Below are 24,941 nucleotides of genomic sequence, written 5' to 3'. Positions count from 1 at the left end.
CCTTTTGCTACCTCCTCCCCATTCATACACAAAGTATTCATGGAGTGGAGGATGGAAAGTAGTGGAGGTCTGTGGTAGTTCCCTTTCCCTTCTGGTTGACTATTGAGTGGGCATGACCATTAGCATCATCAAGGGAGGGCCATCCATTCAGATCAATTTAACACCTGCTCCCAACACCCACACATTTTGGCTGAAGATCCCATCCTTTGACATCCTCTACTTTAAGCTGGGTCTCACCAACCATTTGCATGGAGTGATGGGTGCCAGGGACTGCCTATGCAGATGCATGGAAAGTGATATGAGGTGGGGAAGGGATCTCTCTCTTTCTTTACCACCACCCCTACAAAACAGGACTGACCTAGGACAAAACTCTAGTTGCCTTATCCTAGTTTATGATTATGAAATTTAGGGAAAAACATTTAGGTCTAAAAATGAGAGCCATCAGAAACTTCCTCCATCAATGCAAATCAGCATCTGCTCTATAACTTATAGAAATTTATAGTATAGGCTAAAGAACTGAGGGTTAAGTGACTTGCTCAGAATCATATAGCCACTATGAATCCGAGCTGAAACTTGAACTCACATCTCACTGACTTTAATAATAGCTCTTCATCCATAAAATCATACTGCCCCTCACATGCATATAGAGCTTTACTCTGAGCAATCTTATCAGTTATTCATTAGAAACATTCTCCCCATTTTCCAGATGAGAAAATTGAGGATGTGAATGGTTAAGGGACTTACCTATACTCAAAGATTCTAACCCAGGCCCCTTTATTCCAATTATCTTTCTTGTACATAATACTACTTTTTTATTGACTCCTTTCTTCACATTTTCCAGGTTTATTATCAATCTCTGAAACCAGAGTTGACTGATAGGGGAGCGTGGAAGAAAAAGGGCAGAAGAAATTTACTTCCCCTAAAGTTCGGTGGAATCTGCATTCCAGTTGAGGCAGATACCTTGGGTTTACCACTACTGACAACATCTCACTGAACTGAAACAGGGTATAGGAACCTTAGCTTTGATTAAAACTGTGATTTTCTTAATTTCTACTGAAAAACAAGATTGCCTGAATTCAGAACTGGTCACTGTGTTTTGTATAACCTTGTGTTGTTTGCATAAAAGAATTATACTCTAGAAGTGAGAATTGAATTCAGAGGACATCTACTCCAAGGTAAACCTGTGAAAGAATGCCCTCTAAAAGTTTCTAGTTTTTTGTTGTTTGTTGTTGTTTTGGACAGGACGTAATTTCACGGCATAAGGAGCTCCTCATGAGGAGTTTTCTCTACCAATACAAAATAACAGGTTCCATGAAACTTAAAGTCTTAGAAGGTTTAGAGGCTTTGGGAGGTTAAGTGACTTGTCCTGAGTCACTTACCTGGGAGACAGGTCTTCCTGACCCCCAAAGCTCACTGTCTAGATAGACACAGGGAACTGTTATCTTCTAAAAGCTTTTGTATATATTAACTATGAAATTGTTTTGGAACTTGGATACGTCATGTTTTTAAACATTAAAGAATGACCCCTCCAGTAAAAAAAAAAAATGAGAGCCATCCCAAAGTAGAGTGGGCAAACTCAGGAGGTCATGAGCTCCTCGTCACTGGAGGTCTAGAAGCAGAAGCTGGATTATCATCATCACTGTTTGGGATCTTATGAAAGGGATCCATGCCTTATGTGGGGCCGAGTCCACATGCTGTTTTATAGCTCTTCCAATTTTGAGATTCCAAGCCCTCTTCTTTATGATAAAAGAGTCCAGAGAAAAGAGCTGGCCCAAGTCCTCTGTTCTTGTTGTCTCTTCCCCTCACCCCCATTAGGTTCAATGATTCCAATTCTTCTAACCTTCTTATGAGGCAGTTATCACGTCAGGCTTTCAGAATGGTCTAAATTATTAAATATATGAGATAGAAGATATGCTCTCATACCTGCTTCTGAGGATGAAAACGCATGATTTATGGCAGACACAGGAACATTGGAACATTCAAAGTACTCCAGGTCGTCTTCTGGCTCACCTTTCACCTCGGACTCAGATGGTTTCTGGCTGGATGATGTAGAAGCCAATTTCTCTTCATCAGTGGCATGGCCATCCCTATTTGAAATGTCCGGGATCTGGGAGATAATTGCTCCTTTATCCTAAAGAAATAAACAGATGCTTAGCCAACGCTGATTTGATTGTAGAGGAAAACTCAGATGGACGTATTTAGAAGAATACACACTTCTATGGGTCCTCCTCAACCAGTGAGGATCATGGTGTACCAAGCATTGCATTCCCTACATAGGACCTATCCAACCCACTGGAGACCTTCCTACAACTCTGTGGATAGAAAACCGTTATGCCTTACTCTCCCTGTATGATCTGCCCACCTCCTCTTTTCAAATCCATACCTGTCCTTGATTGTCACTTTTCTGGTGCAAATCATTCCTACTGATACAGTGCTTAGCACAGTGCCTGGCACCTAATGGTAATGCTTTATAAACGCTTGTTGAAAGAACACAGCCTACTTACACCTAGTCTGAGTCTTCCCATTCATTACCCTTTGCAGATACTTCAAGTAAGGGAAATATCAACTTCTCAGATATTTTAAGACAATGGGTATATTCTACATTCCACCCCCACCTCCAACTACTGTCCCATAATCATTCAAGTTACAAAATAAACAAAATGAAATGTCTTTTACTGGTTTGTTTTCTTGCTTTGTCCACGAGGGGAGCTTTGATAATAAATTTCTTTAATTACCCAGAAAATTTTATATAAACATACACATATACATAAATTTTTTTTTCTATGTATAGGAGTGTATCTTTTCTAGAGTCCATTTTCCATGACTTAATTGTGGGGTTGGAAGGAAATGGCAATTACTGGTCTAAATTCACAAATAAAAAGTTTACATTGTAAGACTCCCAAGTAACAGATTTAGACCCACCTGAGAACACACATCCAAAGTAAGCGATTGAGCTTCATACTTCTTTCCTTTACAGCCACTCCTGGAAAGAAAAATAGGCCTCTTTAGAATCATATTCCTAGTTTCTAAGGTATGGGGTAGGCAAGAAAATGTGTGTAGCAGACACAGGCTAAAGCATATGAGACTGCACAAAGGTCTACAAGTAAATCAGAGATGGAAAATGCCTGATCGGTCACAAACTCCACGTGTTCTCCCATAGGGAAAGAAAGGGCAAGAGGAAGAAACTACCATTGGGTTCATCCTTAAAGAAAAAATACTTCAGCTGCTTCCACAAGCTAGTACTGAAGATTGAACTCTCAAATGGCTGCAGGACTTCACCAGTACATTCCCTAAAATGATAATCTCAGGCCTGGAGAAGTTAGTTTTTCCAGCTTCTAACGAATGAGATTTTGACACTGATCAGAAAATATGACTCTCAAACAAGTTCTATGTAAATTATTGCTTAGCAAATTCCTTAGAAGTAACTCAAGCAAGAAAATTGAGCGTCGCTCCACTTACTAACCAAAGAAGGAGAATTATAGTCAACAGACAGCACAACAGTAAAAATATTGGAGCAGCCTGATATAAAACCATTCATGTTCTATTAGTAACAAGACAGATGACGAACACTATGTCCTGTGTACAGCCAGAACTGGGGAAACTGAAAACAATTTAATATGGCACTTGCTATTTTGAGAAAGCACAGGATTATGCTGTTGGACAATCTCATTAGGCTTCTATATTTCTATATCAGAAAAAAAAAGGATACATCTGATTTTTAAAAACCTTTTTATTTCACTTAAATGACATACCCAATGTACACATAACTGTTAGAATGTACTTGACTGACATGCAAAATCTGCATTTCCAGGGCTCTGCTCTCTCTAGAGCCATCATGGTTACCTAAGTTACTGCCTGAAGTTGTGAGACATGCTAAGTTGACTCAGCAGAGATGTATACTTCTAAAATCCAGGATTTTGTCCTCTACACAAAGGCTAGTCGAACTTCCAGTGTCGGGCAGTAGAAGAGCTGGCCGAACAATGGCTGTCTTCTCCGTCTCAGGGGCAATTAAGAAGCTTTCTTTTTTTTTTTTTAAACCGATTTCAGGACATGTTACAAGTGCCATGCCATGGAAGCAAGCTCACACAGCTAAGGCTAGAAGGCCAATTCCCATTCCTTTACATACAGACAATTGCAAGGCTCAGCTTTTTAATGAGGTGGAGTTTGAAATGCAAAGGACACAGTATCAGACTAAACTCAGAGGCGGAAGCCAACATGCTGCAGAAGGACAGTGGGAGGAGGAGAGAGAGCCAGACCACCCCAGGACCAACAGAAACCATGGGAAAAGTACTTACAACAGAAAACAGAGAAATCTCACTTGTTCAGTAGTCCTGATGCACCAAAAATAAAAAATAAAAAACAGACAGGAAAGAGAGATAGACAGATGGAGAAAAAAAATCATGTAAAAAGACTGGGATATTCTCTCTCGCTTGGTAGATGTAAAAGAATGCAATTCTCTCTGTTATGTCTGGTGTAGCTAAAGGATGCCCAAATTCATGGATGTTAGTTACCACTTGGATAATGAATGATTATCACAAACCTCAACTCTACAGAAACAAAGTTGGGTGCTGCACAGATCAGTTAGAAAAATCAGGACATCCAATCTAAAACCAAGTCTAGCAAAGGTATGAAATTTATCCTGATAGCTTTGTAGCAATAAAGTGAACTTCCAAATGACCACCTGTATTTGGATGCATATTGTTATAACGATACATTATCTCACTGGATCCTTGTGACAATCCTGAGGTAGGTGCCATTTCCACCCTCATTTTACAGATGAGTAAACTGATACAGACGAAGGTTAAGTGACTTGCTCAGGTTCACACAGCTATCTGAGGCTGGATTTGAACTCAGCTCTTCCGGGTACCTGGTACCTGAAACTCAGCTCTACACTATGGTCTCACCTAGCTGCCTCTAACCCTCAGGACCCTCAACAGTATCACTCTAGTCCAAGTTTACCTTTGAAGCTAAATAACAGAAAGAAACAAAAAGACAAAATACAAATATAAAGTATAAAAATTTCATCTAGCTTATTAAGCATCACATGGCAAATGGTCAGAATCTAAGCCAGATGACTCATTTTTTCTCTGTGGCTTCTATGGTTTACAGAGAACTTTGCTCACTACCCTGTGAGGTATGCCGAAGTATGGGAGGACATAAATATATTGGGTCTCTGTCCTTGTATGGATGAACAACACTGAGGCTCTGAGAGGTTAAGTTGCCCATCCACTGTCGCACAGATTTTAAATATCTGAGCCAGGACAACCAATCTACTGTTGACTGTCTTTCTAGCAGACTATACTAAGTAGATACGAATGACCCAGATTTAGTCACTGCTCAGTATACAGAGGATGGTCTTCTCTACCAGAAATCTCCATGATTATCCATAGTTGATGACACTCCCTCTTCAGAACATGCCAGGAGTCTACTTAATAGGATAAATTTCTAAGAAATGACTAAGTGTCCTGGATGTGAGAACCATCCCTTAGGAGAGCTGATTAAGAGGTTTATTCATCAAAAAGAGCCATTGGACATCCAAATCTACTGATTGGAAAAAAAGTGCTGGCTAGTATTTCTCACCACATGAAAAGTGTATCCTGACTTCCTGAGGAAGAAGTACATGGGGAAAATTTGTGAAAATTTCTCTCCCTTTGGCACAGATGTCTTCTGACTGACCACTCTCTTCGATCTAAAAAACCTTCCAATTTTTCCTCTTTTTCAGCATATCAATAACTATTAATTACTCTTATTAACCATTCCCCTGCCATTTATCCTGGGGCCTGGGCCCTAACAAGAAATAGTACTAATAGCATATATGTGTATGCATGTATACATTATATGTATGTATGTATGTGTGTGTGTGTGTGTGTGTGTGTGTGTGTGTGTGTGTGTGTATTTTTTTCCTTTTGGTCCAGATCTATGATTTCATTAGTCTGGAGGAACTCCCAGCATAGAAACTCCTCCCGCCAATGGAGATCAGCAACTACTCAGTAACTTCTAGTATTGGAGAGCTGTGTGGTGCCTGAAAAGGTTAAGTGCCCTGCCCAAGGCCACACAGCAAGCATATGTCAGAAGCATTACAGAAACCTCGGTGTCTTCAGTAACTGACAGTCAGAAAGTACTACATGGCTTCATGTGGTCACTGAAAGGACCTTGGTAAAGAAGTTAGTATAATTATTATTATCCCCATAGTACAGAATTGGAATTCAAAGAAAAGAACTTGCCAACAATCACAAAACGAATAAATGTCACAGTCAGGTCTCCTGTCTTCCAAGTCCCCTGAAGTTTCTATTACACTACCCAATAGAAATAGCATGACAAAAGAGCCAAAGAAACTGGGCGTAGACATTTAGTCCACTAAGCCCAAGGCCAGGGCATTTGGCTACTTCATTGGAGACAGAGTGATTCCTCAGGACTGCCCCACACTTCTGTCTTCTCCCAAGTTCAAGCCTACAGAAATATGGGAGTTAGAAGGAACATTGCAGCTCGTCTAAATCTGACCCTCTCATTTCACAAAGAATGAAACTTTGGCCCATACAGGCGAAGTGACTTGGTCACACAGCACATCTGTGACAGAACCAGGATGGGTTTGACATCTAGCATAAGCCTTCCTACCACCCAGTTTTCCCTATGCAATTTCTCATCAAGACACACCAATGTGAAGTGACTCCTCACTTGATTTGGTTTTCTGTTTTTTGGCAGTTGGGGTTAAGTGACTTGCCCAGGATCACACAGCTAGTGTCAAGTGTTTGGTCCGAAGCCAGATTTGAACTCAGGTCCTCCTGACTCCAGGGCCAGTGCTCTATCCACCGTGCTACCTAGCTGTCCCTTTTTTTTTCTTTTTTTTGTGAGGCAATCGGGGTTAAGTGACTCACCTAGGGTCTCACAGCTATTAAGTGTCAAGGGTCTGACGATAGATTTGAACTCAGGTCCTCCTGACTCCAGGGCCAGTGCTCTATCCACTGTGCCACCTAGCTGCCCCTTCCTCACTTGATTTCTAATTCTGTCATCCACTTTCCATTTCTTGATTCAAAGGTCCAGCATACTACCTCCGAAAAACAGGGCTAAGGCACAAAGTGTTGAATTGTTAACTGTTGGATTTGGACAAAAGATATGGCCTAGGATTACATATTCAAAGACCAATAATTCAAAAGGTACTTGGAAGGACTGCCCAAGATTCAGTAGGGGGAAAAGAAATCTAGTACACAAGCAAATCTTCCTGAGCTAGATTTAGCTGATCCATTTTCTGAACTGTTCCCTTACAATCACTTACAAAAATGACACATTAAGGAAGACCCCTGTGCTATCACTTTTAGGCAGGCTTCTACGTAGGGCTAGCACAGTGCTACTATTCTAATGCTAGATACTAAGCTAAGTGATCCCTGATGGATGACCCAGGGTTTCGGGGGCCCATCATTAGTGTTGCTTCTTAGTCTCTTTTTAACAGAATAAAATGCAGGAGACAAAAAAGTTCATGTAGAACTATCGCGGGTTCAGAAACAAAAATGCCTCTGGTGACTCTCGTTCTCTCATGGCTAATCTGAGGTTAGGCAAAGTGGCGAAAGCCTAAAGCCTTTAGCCTAAAGCTCCAAGCGTCCATCTCTGTCCCTTCTGTACCTCACTCAAATTAAACAAGCACCAAAAGTCATGGCTGGCTGCCAGGCTCCACAAAACAGACTGAAGAACAAAGCTACCCCAGCATCCACCCTCACTCACGTTATCAAACGCGACTTTGCCTTCTTGGGGGAAGCTGTCCCTTTCTTCACCTCCTCACCCTGTACTTCACACAGCTGAGACTCTAAGATTTCAATAGCTTCATTACCATCTGAGGAGCAAAAGTTAGCTGGCCCAGAGTTGCTTAGGGTCTTCGTAGGCTTAAAGGGATCCATGGAGTCATCAAAGTTATCTGGGTCAAAGTGATATGACCCCTTTGGGACGGGTGGGGAGTTCTGCAAAATGGAGCTGCCCCCAAAGGGGTTAAAGTTGCAGTCATCCCCCTGGTTGGGCTCTACTTTAGAGGAGGCTTTTTGGAGGGGAATTTCTTCATCGGCTAGGCCTGAAGGCTTTTCCAAGCCTTTGGCAATGCTTGGCTTGCTAACTCCATCTTTCTGAGCCCTGAGAGCCAGCTTGCTAACCATCTTCCTGCCTCCAGGTGCAGGTTTCCTAGGAAGGGTTTTCTTCACTCCTGTGCTCTCTGGGCCATCTGAGATATCAAATTCCAGTTTCAAAGGTGAGCCCCTGGATTCCTCTAGCAGCTCTACCCCTGAATCACTGGCATCTCCATTGGAAGAACTTAAGGTTTGTTTCACTGCAGGAGGAGAATTGGGGATCTTGGAACCTCCTATCATGAAAGGATTGGTGTTTTCATCGAGCTCATCTGGATTGACCTGATAGGATGCTTTGGGGATAGGGTGGTCCTCTACAACACTATTGGTTTCTGAGAATTCTCCTCCAGTTGTTCTCATTCTTAGAGAGACTGGTTTGGGTTTCCTAAGCTTGCTTCTGCTAGACACAGAATCTGCAGGCAAGGTTTTGGCCTTTGACTCAGCATCACTGGAAGCCTCAAGAGTCAGTCCCATGTTGTCTTCTGTCATTGAGTTTTCTTGTAGGGCTGCTGAAACATTTGAGGACAAATCCTGATCAGAAGTTGCTGTAGGGATATCCCCAGGCTTCTTAGCATCCAACAGCAATGGCATCACTGATGAAACTTGGCCAATTTCAAGGTCAGCTTCCGTATTAGCATTCTTGTCTGCCAGAGGGGCCAGGAGGTGTAGTGGTGCCTCATTCTCGGATGATCCAGGACATGCCTCGTGCAAATGCTTTTCAGACACTTCTGCTACCAGCTGTTCATCAAATTCCTGCAATCCTAAAATAAAATACAAAAATCAGCCTGTTAAAATGTATGTGAGTTCTCCGATACCAGCAGAGGTTTTAATATCATCTAAATGTTACATATAAAGAGACAGGCTCCACCTCCCCACTCTTTTCCTTCAGAAAGCAATGTCTGGAACATTCCTATGTGGCAAATGTTATGTTACGGAGATCGTCATATGCCATCCCGAATATGGATTGCGGGGTTATAGACACAGAGCTGGAAGGGACCTTAGAAGGTAACCTAGTCCTACCTACTCCTTTTGCACAGTAAGCCCATTAAGCCAAACCTTTGTCTAAGGCACAGCCTGCAGTGGCTCTAGAATGAATTTATACCAAGGATGACAGTGAACATGTGATGATGCCTAAACTATATGAATAGTAAGAAAATGTATTGAAAGTACACTGAAGAGTTCAACCACAGAGACCATCAAGCATAATGCGAACAATTCCTCCAGCCCTAAAAGCCCTTTAAAAATCATTCCTTCCTCTCTTCAAGAAGCCAAAGGCACATAACTGTCAGAGACAGTTTGCAGGAGCTGCTCGAGAATTTTAGGGTCATCAATTTTTGTCTAAGCAGATTTGGAATAATGGATATTAAAAAAACCCAGCATTACATGCTCTACCTATTTTCTCATGCCACATTCTACATGTCAGCCCTGAAATAATGGGAGCTTCAAAAACTGAAAAGTATACTGACTGCCCTTTCCAATTTAAACATCCCAGCAAATTTTAGGAAATAGATCAAAATGATGTTGGGGGCTGGGAGGGGAGGAAGTGCCAATAACTATGGCACAAACAAGAAATATTGATCTCTATTTCAGTATACCTTATAATTTCTATTTTTATTTTAGGACATCTTCTCTGAACTAGGTCAGGGTAACAGGCTTATATGTACCCTTACTTTTTTGGTGATAATTTACATAAAAGTCAAATCTCTTTTTCACTAGGCCTTTATTGGGGCAATGTTGCATATTCTGATACAGTATCAACTAAAGGAAATTAAACAGTTACTATAACTACACATTTTCTCTTTGAGAGCAGTAATGACAAGGAAGCATAGAGTAAGCCATGGCTGGGTACAGAGGTCACATTGTGAACTTAGCTTGTGAGGTAAGTGTGTTATGAATCTGCAAAACAATGCATAAATGAAACCTTCTCTCATCTAGGAAACTCATGCTTTCAATCTGAGGGAAGGCCTCCACTCCAAATTCCAGTACTTCTTATGGTCCCAAAGAAGTTTAAGTCAAATGACAAGCTGAACACTAGAACCTTAAATTCTTCCAACCACACATGTACCTATCCCTAAAACTGCCTCCCTCCCAAATACTTTATCTTAATAAGTATTAAGAAAAGAAAGTAACAGAGAATTCATTAAACCAGAGTGAAAGAGGAAGGTAGTCAACTTTGCACTGTCATGACCCTAGTTAGATCCCTGGTCCTGCAAGGTCTGGTCCCCATCACTGGAGCCATTTAACTAGGAGACCTACCTGGAGTTGGAAGCCAATTCCCATGCAGGATAAATATGAGGATACAAGAATTCACCGTTTAGCTAACTCAGCATGAAGTTAGCCTCACTATGAGGGTACTCTTTTGACTGTCACAGAATCACTGATTCTTAGAGCCGGAAGGCGTCTCAGGTTCTGTAGTCTACCCTAGTTTCAGTACTGGGATCCTGCCTTGCTGCTTACGACTATTCCGCTAGACCCAAAGAAGTCATTCATGGTTCAATATCAACTTGGAAGTCTGTCTCTCTTGTGGAGGACCCTAGGAACCTGCTCTTGGTTCTGTGCTATTTTAATATTTTTTAATCGATGACTCGGATTGAAGGCATTTGTACATCACCATAAAATGTACAGATGACAGAGCTGGGAGGGAATGATAACATAACAGATGACGGTTAGAATCTAAAACAATCTATAGGTCAAAATGTTGATTTAAATATCTGATGGAATTTACTAGACTTAAATGTACGCTTCAAATGTGGGACACCAGGACATTATGGAGCCATTAAAAGAAAAAGGGAAGATTCTCCACCTGACAAATATTCAGAATATGATCAGGCAGGCAGAAATCAATAGCCATATGAAAATCCTTAACAGAGAAGTACAAATTAAAACGTCTTTGATGTTCCACTTTGCCCCCATCAGACTGACAGAGCTGCCCCAAAAAAGAGACTATGACAAACATGGGAGGGAAAACAGGGATGCCAATGCACTGTACTGTTGATGGAGTTGTAAACTGATTGGAACTATGCCTATGTATAGTGACTAAATTGTTCGCACCTTTTCGTCAAGTGCTACCATTAGTAGAATCATATCCCAAAGAGATCAAAGCAAGATGGAGGACCATATATATATAGCAGCTTTTTGTGATGACAAAGAATTGGAAGGTATCCATCAACTAAGGGATGGCTGAACAAATTATGGTATGAGACTAATCCGGAATACTTTTGTGCTATAAGAAATCATAAAAGGGGGAGACTCAGAGAAATCTGGGAAGACTTCTATGAATTGATCAGGGTGAAATGAACAGAACCTGAACAATTTATTCCATAACACTATAAATTCAAACAACTTTGAAAGATCCAAGAACACAACATAATGACTAATCACAATTCCATGGTACTCGATGAAGCAAGTTACCTGCAAAGAGAGGTGATGGACTCAGGGTTCAGACTGAGACACATGCTGTTTGGACATGGCCAATTTGGGAATTTATTTTATCTGATTATGTATCTTTGTTACAAGGGTTTTGTTTTCCTTTTTTCCCAACTTGGGGAGAAAAAGGGAGAGAAAATAGATTTTTATTCATTGAAAAAAAAAGGAAAAAGAAGCAGAGAAGTCTGGAAGAATACATTTTTGGGAAAAGATGATTTCTGTTTTTTAACATGTTAAATTAGAGGGCACCCAGGTGGAAAATGTTCAATCAGCAGTTAAGAGATGCTGAGCCTGGAGCTCCTGAGAGAGGTCAATACAAGTCAGTACAATTAAAAGTCATAGGAATACAAAAAATGAATCCACCAATAATGGCTCTGGATTTCCAAAGATTATGGGCACTCAAAGAGAGGAACGATGGTATATGGGATAGATGGACGGTCTTAGGAGTCAGGAAGGCCTGGGTTTAAGTCCTGCCTTTAACACACACTAGCATTGTGAATCTGTCAGTGCCCTAACATCCTAGTGCCCTACATTAATTTTTTTATTTGTATGGAACCATAGGTCAGGACCAAAAAATTAATAAAAATGCTCTGACACTGTCTCGGACATTCGTCTGTACAGATCATCAACAGATGGTTGAGGGCAGAGGGGGCCAATGTGTTTAAACAACTGTCCTATTTAATTTGATCTGGCATTTTAATTGTTAAAAGTATCTCCTGTGACTAATAACTTCACTTGCAGTACTATTGAAAGTCAAGGCCCATAAAGCCAGGAAGGAAGAAAGAAAATTTAGATGTGAGCCAGGAAGCTCAAAACTTTTAGAAAACACGTTTGCTTTAGGAGGTAGATAGGGGAAATATGGGTGTTTTGGTTTGTTTGAATGCCATTTGTGAAAACTGGTGGAGATTCTGGGCAGAGAATATGATAATAACAACAACTACTCTGAAGCACAAAGTCTGTCAGAAAATAGCTTTTCCTTCAGTTAGGTTAAGTGGGCCTCATTTGGGCCCCAATGCTTCCTTGCCTTCTTTATCCAGAAACGCCTGTTACAGGATGAAAACTCCCTAAAACTTGCTTGTTTCTCTAACCAAATATCCATCATAACACTTAGTTGTTTTTTTGGTAGTCTTGTATCTAGTTTGAAAAAGTTAATTATCCAAGTACAGAAGTATAAAATTCTTGAGTTTGAGTTAACAGCAAGCTCCATAATAAGAGTTCACATTCCTACAGTACTTAAAGTGCTTATAAAGCACTTTGTTCATAACAATCCTCTGATTATTATCAGGTTATTGTTATCACCATCTTACAGATAAGAAAAAGTGAGTTTCAGAGATGGGAAGTGAATTGCTGAGGGTTATACGGCTGAAAAGTGTCACAGCTAGGATTTAAGATGAACCAGCAATTCAACTCAGTGGCCAAAAAGTTAAACCACATGAAAAGAATTAGCATTTGTGTAATTACGATAAGCAAATTTGGCCCTGAAAAAGATATGAGAAAACACATCTCTCTTTTCTAGAATAAGAATAGGAAACACTGAATATATTTGTTGGACTTGATTAATTTACTGTTTAGTTCAAATGAACTTTTTTTTTTATTGTTTTATGAAATGGCTCTTTGGATGGGAGAGGAAGAAATTTTGGGTTGTAAAAATGAAAGTCATAATTTTTTTAAATGAGAAAAGGAGAACTGGTATGCAGAAGGGAAGTAATCATACTCTGCTAGCTAGACCACAACACTGCTGGAATATTGTGTTAATTCTGGGCATCTCATTTCAAAAAGGCAAATGAGACCAGCATATGTCCAGAGAAAGACAACCAAGATGGTCAAGAGTCTAAAAACATGTCACACGAACAATGACTGAACAGTTTAGTGAAGGTTTAATCTGGTTTATTTTTTGTTTGTTTGTTTGTTTTGGTGAGGGCAATTGGGGTTAAGTGACTTGCCCAGAGTCACACAGCTAGTGAGGTTTTTTTTATTTGTCTGAGGCCACATTTGAACTCAGGTCCTCCTGACTCCAGGGCTGGTGCTCTATCCACTGCGCCACCCACCTGCACCACGAAGGTGTAAACTGAAGAAGAGCAGGTTCACTTGGGACCACGATACTTGAGGTGCTATAATTTGGAAGATGACTGAGCCAGAGGACATAGCCAGGACCAGTGGGTGGAAATCACAAAGGAGACAGATTTCAGTTCCAAATATTTCTAACAATCAAGGTTGTAGAAAAAAAGAATGGGCTGCCTTCGGGGTGCAGTGAGCTATTGTCAATGGAAGTGTGCGAACACAGACTTAAGAACCAGCTGTTAGGGATGTTGTAGGAGATGTGAGGGTAGGTGGATTTGGGGTTTTCTTGGCAAAGACACTGGGGTGGTTTGCCATTTCCCTCTAATTTTACAGGTGAGGAAACTGAAGCAAACAGGGTTAAGTGACTTGCCCAGGGTCACACAGCTAATAAGTGTCTGAGGCCACATTTGAACTCATGAAGATGAGTTTTCCTGATTCAAGCCATATTAAACCACTCTGTCCAATGTCATTGCCAATATCTTTGAAGCCGTCCAATGTCATTGCCAATATCTTTGAAGCCCTTACAGAGTCTCACACTTATCCTGAATTATGATCATAGGAAATGTAGTTTGAAAATAAGACAGTGCTGGCCCTGGATTCAGGAGGACCCGAGTTCAAATCCAGCCTCAGATACCTAACACTCACTAGCTGTGTGACTCTGGGCAAGTCACTTAACCCCAATTGCCTCATATTTAAAAAAAAAAAGGAAAGAAAATAAAAGACAAGAAGCATGGGAAGACTTCTAAGATATAATAACACACCTCCTCCCAACCCCTACTTCTTTGCACAAGTAGGGGGAAAGTCAGCTATTGGCATGGAACATAGCATACACTGTCAGAATTTTTAGATACATTGATTTTGCTAAACTTTTCCCTCCTCTTTTTTATGCTTTGTTATAAGAGATGGCTCTCTGCAGGAAGGGAGATGAACATGCAGGTGATATAAAATAAAGTAATAAAATGTATTTCTAAAAATAAAATGAAAAACCACCTTAAGTCAAAAGTCTTCAGGCAATTCACTGCCTTTGGAGAAGACTATAGTTTAAAGGATCACAGATTCAGAGACGGGAACATAGAAATTATCCAGTCCAATCCTCTTGTTTTATAGATAAGGAAAAGAGGCCTTGAGAGGTTGAGAAATTTGCGGAAAGGAGAAGTGCCTTTAGTAATAGCAACAGAAAGTGGCTGGCTGCGAAAGGTCTTTCAAAGTAAAAACTCTATGAAACAATTTATGGAGCCTTCCATCCCACCCCAGGCTTAAGTATGTGTCCCTGGTGAAGGAAACCTGTACTGGTGTTCTGAGAATTGGGGGTTGAGTGTTGGGGTAATGATCTAGCCCTACAAGTGACCCTGACTTTAGGGAGAGCTGCTGCTCAACATGTCAACAGATACCTACTACCAAGCCTCTGGGAACTAGGGGTGGGGAAGGAGCTTTAAGAGCTTCTCTAATCTCTTTTTCCATTCCTAAATCAGCTAAATGGGAGAGCTAGTCTCAGGGGCTTATAAAACTCTTTTATCATACACTTTTTTTATACTACTAAGTCCTTGGCAGGTTAACGTCCCAGGAAATTATGATTTTTAAGTTGCAAAGCAGGCATAGATCTGTATTGGAAGAAGTCCTTAAAAAACTCTGGTCCAGGAAAAAAAAAAAAAGAGGGGCAGCTAGGTGGTGCAGTGGATAGAGCACCGGCCCTGAAGTCAGGAGGACCTGAGTTCAAATCCAGACTTAGACCAAACACTTGACACTTACTAGCTGTGTGACCCTGGGCAAGTCACTTAACCCCAACTGCCTAAAAAGCAAAAAAAAAAACCCACAGAAAAAAAAAGGATAAACATTCCTATATCCAACATGATGAGCCATACACATGAAAGGAAATGCTTTCTAAACTAGGAGAGCAAGGAATAGTTTACCCATCAGATCTATGGAGAAGTGAAGAATTTATGACCAAACAAGAGACAGAGAACATTATGAAATGCAAAATGGATAATTCTGACTACATTAAATTGAAAAGTTTTTGCACAAACAAAGCCAGTGCAGCCAAGTTAGGAGGGAAGCAGAAATCTGGGAAAGAATTTTTACAACCAGTGTCTCTGATAAAGGCCTCATTTCTAAAATATATAGAGAACTAAGTCAAATTTGTAATACAAGTCATTCCCCAGTTGATAAAAGGTCAAAGGATATGAACAGGCAGTTTTCAGAGGAAGAAATTAAAGCTATCTATAGTCATATGAAAATCTCTAAAGCACTACTGATTAGAGAAATACAAATCAAAACAACTGAGGTACCACATCACACCTATCAGATTGGCTAACATGACAAAACGGAAAAATGATAAATGTTGGAGAAAATGTGGGGAAAATTGGAACACTAATGCATTGCTGGTGGAGTTGTGAACTGATCCAACCATTCTGGAGAGCAATTTGGAACTATGCCCAAAGGGCTATAAAATTGTGCATACCCTTTGACCCAGCAATTCCTCTTTTAGGGCTGTATCTCAAAGAGATCATAAAAACAGGAAAAGGACCCACATGTACAAAAATATTTATAGCAGCTCTTTTTGTGGTGGCAAAGAATTGGAAATTGAGGGATGTCCATCAACTGGAGAATGGCTAAACCAGTTGTGGTATATGAATGTAGTGGAATACTATTGTGCTGTAAGAAATGATGAGCAGGCGGACTTCAGAAAAACCTGGAAAGACTTAAACGAACTGATGCTGAGCAAAATGTGCAGAACCAGAATAATATTATACACAATAACAGTCACATTGTGCCATGACAGACTTTGATAGACTTGGCTCTTCTTATCAGCAATGCAAGGATCTGACAACTCCAAAAAACTCATGCTGGAAAATGCTGTCCACATCTAGAGAAAGGACTATGGAGTTTGAATACTCTTTGCATACTATTTGCTCTCCTTTTCCTTCGTTGTTCTGTTTTATTGCTTCATTCTTGTGGTTTCTCAAATCAGTTCTAATTCTTCTTTACATCATGACTGATGGGAAAATAGGAAATGTATAAATAGAGCCTATATCAGATTGCATGCCATCTTGGGAAGGGGGAGAAGAAGGGAGAGAAAATTTAAAACTCAAAATCTTATGGAAGTGAATGTTGAAAACTAAAAAAAATAATTTTTTAAAAAAGGAAATGCTTTCTAAAAGGAAAGCATTTGGAGGAAATATACAAATTTCCATGGTAAAAACATGCCTTCCTACCATAAGATATTAAACAAAACAAAAAAACCACCTAAGGCGCTCCTTCTGCCAATGAAACCCCTATTTGCCCTTCTTCACCAGCATCAGGCTACATTCATCTCCCAAGCATGAGCAGAAAATTGAAGTGTCAGTTACCAAAGTTGTAATTTGCCAAACTGCTGCCATAATCTATTGCTTGTGTGGTTTCAGCTGCACCAGGAGTCGGCAGACCTGGGTTTGAATCCTTGCTCTGCCACTTAAAACTGCTATTAGATGAATCACTGAGTTTCTCAGTCTCCATTTCCTCATATTTGTACTATCTACCTCAAGGGTTGTTATGAGACTCAAATGAGATTAAGTGGGAAGCAGGCTGTGTTACTCTTAATAGATCAATATAAAGTATTAGTAGGTATATGTCCACAGCACTCATTCAGGGACTGCTGAGACCCTTTCCCCCTGGAGTTCCCTAGAAAAATTAGCATGTGAATGATAAGAGAAAGGGATAGTACAGAGAGGTCTTTAGCTTATTGAACGCATCATTAATTCAAAGAGATTGAAGAAAAAAAGTTAAATTGTATTACCTAAGACACAAATTAGGTATTTAATTAAGCACACTTTTACTACTTCTGCCTCTTGGTACCTCCAGAATTGTACTAAGTAACAAATTAGAAATTTGGTACATCCAGATGTTAGGGCCAGAAAGGATCGCAAGAAGCTAACTAGTTAAGTCAACTAGTGAGTACAGCCTTCATCTTACAAAGGAAGAAAATGACAGAGAAAAATGCTGGGCTCATTCCCACAGGTAATGTAATCCAGGTAGGTTACAAACCCAGTTTCTGATTCCAAATCCCTCCCCTTCAACACACCTGAATGACATCCAATCATCACACAGCAGATGTTGGTTTAGTAAGAACACAAATACAGAATAAGGTCAGCTTTGCCATTCTTCCTCACCCCCAATTTTCAGGAGAATTTAAAGCCACCTACTTTGCAGCTGGAAACAGTCTGAAAACACCATTATGCAACTCATCCAAATTCAATCTCTCCCAGTCTGCCCTGCCCATTCTCAGCCCTCCTCTTCTCCCCAATACACAGAGACTTCTTAATTTTTTAAAAGTCTTTCCCTGAGAATTATGTGATGATTCTCCAGGTTTTGGCAAAACTCTGATAAACTCAGAAGCACCTGTGATAGTCTTAGCAGAACGATAACTCTCTCCCTAACCCCCCCTCAACTCAGGTGATGTATTCAAAGCATCTGGCAGAAACTGACAGGAAGAAAAGATTAACCTTAATAAAATAATAAAATTCTCTTTAAGAATAAAAAGCCCAGGATACCAAAACCTGTGGTTTCATACAGTACCCTAGTATTTTTACAGAGGGAAGACCAGTTTGGCTGGCTTTCTAATTATTTGAAGACTTGCTTTGGGTTCAAATTGAGGTTTATGCAAGCCTTTCCCAGCTCCATTAAAAGCAGGCCACATTTCAGCAAACAATTTAGAACTCTTTTGGCCTAGCAGGAAAACCAAAATTATTTACAGAGAGAAGACCAAACAGTAATTACAGGTAAAACAACATATTATGCATGTTTTAAAAGGCATTTGCACTCTTCCCAAGAATGACTGAACTCTCATCTGCATCCACCCCTCCCTGCTTCAGCTACTGCGACATTTTTCTTTTCAGGTCATGGAACACAGAGAATAAGGTTTTAGTGACAAAGCTGGCAGGGATGTGAGACAGGGGAGGGATCAGGCTTGGGGAGGGGGTGTGTCTTGCTCAGGGCCACACCGGTGGCAATGGTCATTGTACCTCCTTCCCCATTGTATCATGTTGCTTCCAGACAGGAGACCTGATGTTCTTCCCTCAACCCATCTTTCAGCCTCAGTTTCCTTATCTTTAAGTTGGGGACAACAACAATAACCTGTACCAGCTGTTTCATACAGTTGTTGTGGGTAAAAGTGAAGTACCACACAAAATTATTTGGACCTGACTCTGATTTCACGGGTAACAGAAAAGTCCTGGTGAGGAAAACTCCCTCAAGCAGATATAAGATCCCTCAAGATACAGATCAGCACTGTTCCTATTTACAGTCTTAGAAAGTTGCCTGGGGGCACTAATCTGTTTAGGCTCACACAGCCCACTATCACAGGCAGGACTCAAACCCAGGTTATCGTAATTCGCAAGCTGGTCCTCTATCCATTGCCTTGTTAGCTACATATGAGCTATCTTTTGTCTATCTCAAGGGAAGGTATAGGGAAAGTGAGCACACTTTAAATGAGGTAGCTGGTTCTCCATATTTTGCATAGCCACGCACTAGTGTATGTGTTTGTGTGTGTGTGTGTGTGTGTCTGTCTGTGTCTGACCTCAAGACCCAAGAACAACACTTCATCTTTGAACTAATGGCCACATAAACATGCCTAGACACTCTCTCCTGGTTCTCATCCGTAAAATGATGGGGTTGGACTAGATTATCTGTCCATCTCTGCATTTATGATCCTAAATTCTTTCTAACTTTTGATCCTGCCTTCTCAGCCTGCTTTAATAATTAGTATCTATGGGGCAGCTAGGTGGAGCAGTGGATAGAGCACCAGCCCTGGAGTCAGGAGGACCTGAGTTCAAATCTGGCCTCAGACACATGATACTCACTAGCTGTGTGACTCTGGGCAAGTCGCCCCAATTGCCTAACTCCCAAATAAATAAATAAACAGAATAGAATAGAATAGAATAGATAGAATAGAATAGAATAGAATAGAATAGAATAGAATAGAATAGAATAGAATAGAATAGAATAGAATAGAATAGAATACAATGAGTATCTATGTTCTACTCCCTAACCGTGGGCATCCCTGAAAGGTTCTGGTCCTCTTCTTTCTGTTTCATGTTTCCAATTACTATCTTTAGGGATGTAACAAATAGTCTTTCTCCTGAGCAATTAACTATTGTCTACCGGACAGAAACTCAACATGTTCAAAATGGAACTCAGTCTATTTCCCCAAAACCCCACCCTTTCCCAAAGGTCCCCATTTCTGTTAAGGGTGCCACCACAATTTCAATCACCTGGGTTCACAACCTTTGAGTCATCCTGAACTCTTCCTGCCTTAAGTTATGATTTCAACAATTCCTCTTACTATTTCGATGGCCTAAAATTGGTCTCCTTGCTTCCAGTTTCTTCCTCTTTCCCATTCATCCTCCTCACACTGCCAAAATAACCTTCCTCCCTGCTTGAGAAGCTACAGTGGCCCCCTATGGCCTTTTGGGATAAAATACAAATTCTTTGCCTTGGCATTAGGAACCCTGGACAGTCTGGTCTCACCCTACTTTTTCAGACATTATATATTATATAATATATATATAATATAATATATGTATATTATATTATATATACACATATATACATTATACACACACACACACATACATATATAAATAAAATATTTCCCCTACTCTCCATTTCAGCCAAACTGGCTTCCTTGCTCTTCTGCTAACATGACAGCCCAGCTCTTGACCTCTCGTCTTGGAATACAACCTTATGCCAGAAGTTCATTTTCTCCTCACTTTTTTCTCTCAAAATCTTCACTTCCCTTGAAGGCTCAGCCCAGGTACCAACTCCTGTGAAAAATCATTCCTGACTGCTATCAGGGTAACCCTCTCCTCAAACTACATTCTCTTTGCTTATTTGTATCCTCCACACTCAGGAGAGCGTAAACTACTTGCAGGCAAGGGCTGTTTCTAATGGCCTTGCCTAGTACATGCTAAACACATTTGTTTCTCCTGAATTTTCCCCCTTTTGTGTCTTTATTTCCAACAATTTGTATAATGCCTGCCACATATTTAAGCACTTAAATGCTTGCTGACTTGAAGGAAATAAGCTAATTCTACCCTAAAATTAAGATAAGAGATCAGATGATTTCCTGAATGTTATAAGTGGGGAGAGAAAGCATGAAGATAAGGATAGGAGAAAGGGAGAGAGGCTGAGAGTTCTGGCCTCATTCACTTAAATCAGTTTTTCCTAAGGGGCTCAGCTCAGAGCTTTCCCATTATGCCCATGTGTTTATTATCGAACCTATACCTGACCAAAGCTCAGGTAACCGCAAGCATTAAAACTAGAAAGAGGAAGAATTCTGGTAATATGGGGCTTAGCACCTGATCAATCAATTGGCCTTTATTAACTAGCTACTATGTGCCAAGCACTGGGCTAGGTACTGTATATGCAAAAATGCAATAGTTCCTGCCTTCAAGGGGTTTACAATTCTACTGAGGAAACAAGTCCCCTTTCTAAATATAAACAAATGCAAAATATCTACAAAGTAAATACACCATTTTGGAAATGGGAAGAGACACAAATTAGCTACTACAGAAATCAGCAAAATCCTCAAATATGAGATAGTCCCTGATCTGTGCTCTGAAAGAAGGTACAATTTCTAAGAGGTGGAGGTAAGGAGGGAGGGCATTCCAGGCTGAGAGAATAAAGAATCACCAATTATCCCCACCCAACTGCATCAACTGAATTAAATGACAGTCTCTTCTTTAGGCCCCAGGTCACTACATATTTAGCCAGCCACTTCATTAATATTATAAAACGATATTACACTAATTATTAATGATGCCATCATAATATACATCATTAACAGCTGACATCTGTGTATTACTTTATGATTTATAAGACATTTCAACACACATTATGTTATTTAATGTAAAAATAAAGCTAAGTAAGACCTGCTTGACATAGTGGGAAGGCTCTCAGAGCACAGATTGCATAATACTAAGAATTTACATGTCCTCAAGTTTGGAAAGTGCCTTACAAATATCTCATTTATTCTCAAACTTGGGAGGTGGGTGCTATGGTTATTCTCATTTTATACACAGGGAAGCTGTACTTACAACATCCTAAGTTTGAAGTCTGACCTCTTTTTATTTCACTGGACTCCATCACCACACCAAGTAGTGTATTCTTGCTTCTACTCCGATATTAATCCCAGTCTTTGATGAAATGAGGCCCTTTGAGGCAGGCCCCAAGCAAGTCCAGGCAGATTGCTCTCCTAGAAGCTTCTTGACTCTCCAAACTGATTGTTCTACCACCCCAGGCACCCATAATTGTAAATCCTTTCAACTAGAATGTGTCCTTAGGCATCCAGGATTGATTCCCACAGTTGTTCTAGTTAATGATATGAATTAAATTCAAATTCACTAGGTTCTCCTTTCCTTTCCTACCTTGTCCCCTTGTTAGCAGTTCCTTTTCTCTCTCACACATTCCTGGTATCCAACCACTCACCTGTTGGCCCTACTTTGGTCAGTTTTATGAACTTTATGGTCAGTGCAAATGTGGGTCTGGAGAATGGTCATTCTAGTTAACAAAAAGGAGTCTTTAACACTTAACCAGGGAGAGAGACTAGTCATGACAGGGTAAAGATTCTCAGATCTATCAGCTTACATTTCTAGAGCACTTCATGATTTCCTCATGATAACCTCCATGAGTTAGGTAGTGCTTGCAAGTATCATTATGCCAACCATACAAATCAGGAAACTGAGGCTCCATTGGGAAAAGAGTTGGGGGAGAGTGGCAGATTACCCCTTTTTCCCAATGAATCAATTCATACCCTGAATTAGTAGCTAGGTGTACAGTAGATAAGAGTGCTTGACCTAGAGTCAGGAAGACCTAAATTTTAAAATGTGACCATTGACACTTACTAGCTGTGTGATTCTGGACAAGTCACTTAACCTCTATCTCAGTCTCCCCATCTGTAAAATGGGGATAATAATAGCAACTACCTCCCAGGATTTGTTCTGAGGATAAATGAGAAAAATATTTGTAAAGTGCTTATGAAAATGGTATAAATACTAGCAATTACTATTATCTCAAGAGTTATCTTAGACAGAATCACTGAACCTCTCTGAGGTGTTATTTGATATGATCCTGTAAGTATTAATATTCACTAGAAACACTGTCAGTTGGTTTTGCTGGGCTGCTTTTCTTTGTTACACATGAGGTTGGAAGTCCAGAATGACTCAAAGGTAGTGACTGAACCCCGGTGACTGAAATTATGGTGGCACCTTTAACAGAAATGGGGACCTTTGGGAAAGGGCAGGGTTTTGGGGGGATAGAATGAGTTCCATTTTGGACATGTTATGCTTCTGTCCAATAGACAACAGTTAATTGCTCAGGAGAAAGACTATTTGTCACATCCATACAGGCTGTAATTGTAGACATGGAACAGAAAGAAGAGGACCAGAACCTTCAGGGATACCTGAAAGAACTATTTATTTATAGATATGTATCTATCTATCTATCTATCTATCTATCTATATATATATATATAGATATAGATATATATATATTCCTATCTATATAAGCATGTACATATCCATGCTATATAGATACATACATATCTATATGATATCACAGATATATAGGAAATAAGTGATATAACACAAAAGGACTCGATAAGAGCTTAAAAAATATATTAACCAGAAATTCTCCCTTATAGCCCCTAAGAAATTCCAATTCTTCTTTGCTATCATCTGCCCCAAAGCTGGCTCCTTTTCTCACCAGCTCCAATCGTACCTTTCCCTTCTCAAAGAGAGGTGTGTGTTTTTTAAACTGTTGGGAAGTTCAAGTCCCAGAAAAGTGAAGTGCCAAGAGAGGAGCCTACAATCTTGAGGGCAATCCCGCCCTAAACCTAGGTGTGGGTACCCCTTTGATCTACTGATCTGAGAAGAGGGTTCTTCTCATGCTGCCACATCTACTCTGTCTTGTTTCTTCTTTCTTCTCTAAAGCAAGCCACTTCCTTTCTTTGGATTGGCACTAATCTTCACAACTCTGCCAATCCAGGAGATTCTCCTCAAGCATACCATGAAGGTCCCTGTGCTCTAGTCTGGCCTAGTCACATTATCCTTGAGACAGAACTTAACAGGAATGACCAAGGAGCTACTGGGGAGGTGGGGACAAGGACAAACTGTTTTAATATGGAGACCATGAAATAGTCAATAACAGAGAAAGGCTGGTATTTAATCCTCTAAGGAAAACCTCAGCTCTAAGCAGGCAGCAAATGAGGTCAAAGCCCCAAACAATCTCAAATGTACAAGCTCTTGTTGTATCCCCATGGAACAAATGGTGGGGGCAGGGGAGGCAAGAAATCAATTTAAATTTTCCTCCCAAACCTGACTCTATCTTCCAGTGTCAAAGAAGGGAAAATTTTCCTAACAATACAAGAGAAATGGGAGTCGTTGGGTTTTTTTCAACTGAAAGTGCAATTTGGAAAAAGCTAACTTCCCGCAAATCAAGCTTACCTTTGATACTGACCAAAGCAATAACTGGGATGAGGCAACCTGAATTTTGCTGCCAAAATTCAGAAGACTCTGTGATTACCTGCTGTCCATCAATAGCTACAAATAGAAGTGTTTTGCACCTAGTTAGCAAGAATAACTAAAAGAGAAAGCAGACACCTCCGCCACCCCCTCCACCCTCTCCAATGCCTTTAAAAGTTAATTTGAGAGTATGTTTTATGCAGCTTATCCCAGCTGCATAAACTGCAAAAACTGTTACTGACAGCTTTGATGCTGACTTTGTTTCTATGAAAAAAGATGGAGGAAAAAATGGGGATAGGATTACCTATCTTAAGGTCATTTCCAGCACAAGGAGTCTATGATTTTTTTCCCAGCATAAAGAATTTTTATTTCACAAAGTGCTTTATATAGTATTTCCGGTGTATCACTCTTTTAACTAGTGAAGGAGGTGTTAGGTCTCATATTCAGATCCATTTTGAGTTTTTCAGTTTTTTGTAAAGAAGCCCACAACATGCTTAAATAAGTACTGTAAAGAAAAGGACTGGTTATATGACATCACTTCTATTTTCTCTCTCTAATAAGGGTGGACAAATGCACTAGCCACTCAGCCACATCTACTAATCTTCAGACCCAAAATGATTTCATTTTCTCCCTCCTCTATAAAATGAGGGTGTAGGATTACAAAGATTCTCTAATCCCTCCAAATGAGAATTAAACCATTTCCGATTTTCACTGCCCACTATCACACCCTCCCTTTACTGTTGAAACTTCTCAAGAAGCCTCAGATACAGAAGCTACCATTCCCTCAGGCTTCTGAGACTGGGGAGAGAGGATAGGAAGTGAGAAACTCAGTAAGACTGGGCTAGGAATTAAACCA

At 40.2% G+C, this 24,941-nt stretch overlaps 1 protein-coding gene across 11 annotated transcripts in view; it reads right to left on the bottom strand.

Annotated features, from left to right (window-relative positions):
• The window catches only part of TACC1 (transforming acidic coiled-coil containing protein 1), a 178,473-nt gene that overhangs the window by 33,365 nt on the left and 120,167 nt on the right, over window positions 1-24,941 (bottom strand). For 5 of the 11 annotated variants that reach the window (XM_078149588.1, XM_078149589.1, XM_020985234.2 and 2 more), the window contains 4 exons: window positions 7,717-8,866; window positions 4,296-4,331; window positions 2,923-2,983; window positions 1,924-2,131 (listed from right to left, as the gene is read on the bottom strand). In XM_078149588.1, coding sequence (XP_078005714.1) covers window positions 1,924-2,131; window positions 2,923-2,983; window positions 4,296-4,331; window positions 7,717-8,696 — 1,285 coding nt within the window. In that variant the 5' untranslated portion in view covers window positions 8,697-8,866. The remainder of the gene's footprint in view (window positions 1-1,923; window positions 2,132-2,922; window positions 2,984-4,295; window positions 4,332-7,716; window positions 8,867-24,941) is intronic. The other 6 variants (XM_020985232.2, XM_020985233.2, XM_020985231.2 and 3 more) reach the window with 5 other exon arrangements.

This window comes from Phascolarctos cinereus, unplaced genomic scaffold, assembly GCF_003287225.1.
Source record: "Phascolarctos cinereus isolate Bilbo 61053 unplaced genomic scaffold, phaCin_HiC Scaffold_2;HRSCAF=192, whole genome shotgun sequence".
NCBI classification, from domain to species: Eukaryota; Metazoa; Chordata; class Mammalia; order Diprotodontia; family Phascolarctidae; genus Phascolarctos; species Phascolarctos cinereus.
Note: the sequence above shows the minus strand (reverse complement) of the source record. Positions and strands in the feature narration are given on the sequence as shown.